The 3,247-nt window shown below is 43.3% G+C and overlaps 1 protein-coding gene across 2 annotated transcripts in view; it reads left to right on the top strand.

Annotated features, from left to right (window-relative positions):
- The first annotated feature begins 1,181 nt into the window (after nt 1-1,181).
- The window catches only part of slc5a12 (solute carrier family 5 member 12), a 33,577-nt gene continuing 31,511 nt past the window's right edge, over nt 1,182-3,247 (top strand). The window contains exon 1 of one of the 2 annotated variants that reach the window (XM_065022225.1): nt 1,182-1,708. In XM_065022225.1, coding sequence (XP_064878297.1) covers nt 1,364-1,708 — 345 coding nt within the window. In that variant the 5' untranslated portion in view covers nt 1,182-1,363. The remainder of the gene's footprint in view (nt 1,709-3,247) is intronic. The other variant, XM_065022224.1, reaches the window with a different exon arrangement.

Genomic DNA, 3,247 nt, shown 5'->3' with positions numbered 1-3,247 from the left:
ATGACTAGTTGGAACTAGCCGGGGCTAGCCTGCTAACTAGCTAGCTGCAGGAGATGACTAGTTGGAACTAGCCGGGGCTAGCCTGCTAACTAGCTAGCTGCAGGAGATGACTAAATCCAGCCAACATAGTGTGTTAAGAACAGCACTAACGCTGTGGTTCCAGAATAAAACACTTTAAAAAATATATAAAAACACAGAAGCGTTGTTTCGCCACTTAAAAATTCTGCTTCCTACTTCCTGGTCACATGTCAACCCAGCCTACTCTCACTCCTACTTCCTGGTCACATGTCAACCAAGCCTACTCTCACTCCTACTTCCTGGTCACATGTCAACCCAGCCTACTCTCACTCCTACTTCCTGGTCACATGTCAACCCAGCCTACTCTCACTCCTACTTCCTGGTCACATGTCAACCCAGCCTACTCTCACTCCTACTTCCTGGTCACATGTCAACCCAGCCTACTCTCACTCCTACTTCCTGGTCACATGTCAACCCAGCCTACTCTCACTCCTACTTCCTGGTCACATGTCAACCCAGCCTACTCTCACTCCTACTTTCAGAAATACTGTGTCTCTCAGCAGTTTCTCAGCCAAGATCCGTAATATATTAGTCAGTGAGAAACATGTTGACAAAGGTTATTTATATTTTAGGAACATTAATAATTGATTAAAGGTGACAGTGTCTCAGTAACTGGTAAACCCAATAGCACTCCTATACGTGTGCTGTGAGAGATCTGTGTAACTGACAAAGACAGAATAGGGGTTTGTTATGTTAACAAGTAAATCACATTGACTGTCTCAGCATGTGGGGCGGCAGGGTAGCCTAGTGGTTAGAGCGTTGGACTAGTAATCGGAAGTTGGCAAGTTCAAACCCCCGAGCTGACAAGGTACAAATCTGTCGTTCTGCCCCTGAACAGGCAGTTAACCCACTGTTCCTAGGCCGTCATTGAAAATAAGAATTTGTTCTTAACTGACTTGCCTAGTTAAATAAAGGTACAAAAATATAAAAATAAAATGTGGGTAGGTTATTGAGACTGACAGAGTAAATCACATTGATTGTCTCAGCATGTGGATAGACAGGGAGAAGTTAATGATTGATGTGATTAACCACCACGGGTGACAAACTTCATCAGCAAATTTGACAAACTTCCTGAATCATCAACTCTTGATAAGTACTAAGCACTTTTAGTTATTCAGTAGGCTAAGCAACAACATCTTTAGAGAACGGATCAGAGAGAGAGAAAAAATTATTTTTTAAATTTTATTTGATTTATTTGTCAATTTAGAAATAATTGCCCCAGACTATTATTCTACAACGTATGTCCATTGTGGCCCTCTGACCACGACCATCTCCTATAACCGGCATGGATGATGAACAACTGGGGACCTTTGTATCGTGGGACTATGTCGTATTCGCATCTCTGTTCGTGGTCTCCTCAGGAATAGGGGTGTTCTTCGCGGTGAAGGAGAGGAAGAACCCCTCATCGGAGTTCCTGGTAGGGGGTCGTCAGATGACCTGCGGTCCCGTGGCTCTGTCCCTCACTGCCAGCTTTATGTCTGCTGTCACCGTGCTCGGGGCACCCTCCGATGTCTACCGTTTTGGGGGGTCGTTCGTCCTCTTCGGCGTGGCCTACACCTTCGTGGTCATCGCTACAGCTGAACTGTTTGTGCCAGTGTTCTACAGATCGGGGATAACAAGTACCTACGAGGTACTGTGTTTTTTTAATGATTTGTTCTTCATTTTAAAGGGGCAATATGAGATTCTAACAACAACAAAGTGGCCACATACATAAATGTTTTGGGAAACAAAAATGGATTTATCAATCCCAGATTTCCTCTTTGACCTTTTATTTAACCAGAAGGTCCAGTTGAGGTCAGAGGAACTCTTTCTTTACTAAGGGAGACCTGGGCATGAAGGCCCGACTATCTAACGAAGGGCAACTGGCAGCCTGTGGATTCATTTCCAAAGACCCCAAAAATGAAAAACAATTATATATATCGTTTTTTTTTTTTTTACCCAGTCAGGGTCTCAGCTTACTGTTGCTAGGTAGAATAGTAGGATGCACAAGTTTACATTTCGAAATGTGGATCAGCAGTTTTTCTCTTGTTATGTCATTGACAGTCACTCAATTAGCCCATGTCAGGTAACATTTTTAGAGTGGTAAATTAGTCTAGCAGCCAGCTATCTAAACTCGGAGTAATCAAGGTCGAATGACTGGGGGGGGGCTTGATTTTGTTAGTCTTGCAAAACGTGTAGAATTGCAGGAAGTTAACTGAAACGTAATTTTTTTCTCTCCCCTGTCAAGAGGGGGGCCGCTAAATGACTTTGCTTGCAAGGCGGGGAGGCGCCCTGTTTCCCCCACTTAATATGATATATGGATGTGGGTATGTAGAGGTCAGCTTTTTATTGTGGCCCCCCCACCCCATCAAAGTTGCCCATCCCTGATCTAACATAAATTTAACATTATGGTCTTTAATTTTCCCTTCATTATATTGATTGACTGGTTGCCAATGACATTATAGGGTGTTCAAAGCACACTGCAGTAACGATGTTTTAACTTTTTGATGTAGGGTGTTTTACATGTCTCTCTCTCTTGCTGAGAGACTGGTTCTGTTCTCTATAGAGACTGGTTCTGTCCTCTATAGAGAGTGGTTCTGTCCTCTATAGATAGTGGTTCTGTCCTCTATAGAGAGTGGTTCTGTCCTCTATAGAGAGTGGTTCTGTCCTCTATAGAGAGTGGTTCTGTCCTCTATAGATAGTGGTTCTGTCCTCTATAGAGAGTGGTTCTGTCTTCTATAAAGATAGTGGTTCTGTCTTCTATAGAGAGTGGTTCTGTCCTCTATAAAGAGTGGTTCTGTCCTCTATAGAGAGTGGTCCTGTCTTCTATAAAGATAGTGGTTCTGTCCTCTATAGAGAGTGGTTCTGTCCTCTATAAAGAGTGGTTCTGTCCTCTATAGAGAGTGGTTCTGTCCTCTATAGAGAGTGGTTCTGTCCTCTATAGAGAGTGGTTCTGTCCTCTATAGAGAGTGGTTCTGTCCTCTATAGAGAGTGGTTCTGTTCTCTATAGAGAGTGGTTCTGTTCTCTATAGAGAGTGGTTCTGTCCTCTATAGAGAGTGGTTCTGTCCTCTATAGAGAGTGGTTCTGTCCTCTATAAAGATAGTGGTTCTGTCCTCTATAGAGAGTGGTTCTGTCCTCTATAAAGATAGTGGTTCTGTCCTCTATAGAGAGTGGTTCTGTCCTCTATAG

This window comes from Oncorhynchus nerka, linkage group LG9a (genome assembly GCF_034236695.1).
Source record: "Oncorhynchus nerka isolate Pitt River linkage group LG9a, Oner_Uvic_2.0, whole genome shotgun sequence".
In the NCBI taxonomy this organism is placed as follows: Eukaryota; Metazoa; Chordata; class Actinopteri; order Salmoniformes; family Salmonidae; genus Oncorhynchus; species Oncorhynchus nerka.
This window is presented reverse-complemented; position numbering and strand designations above follow the sequence as displayed.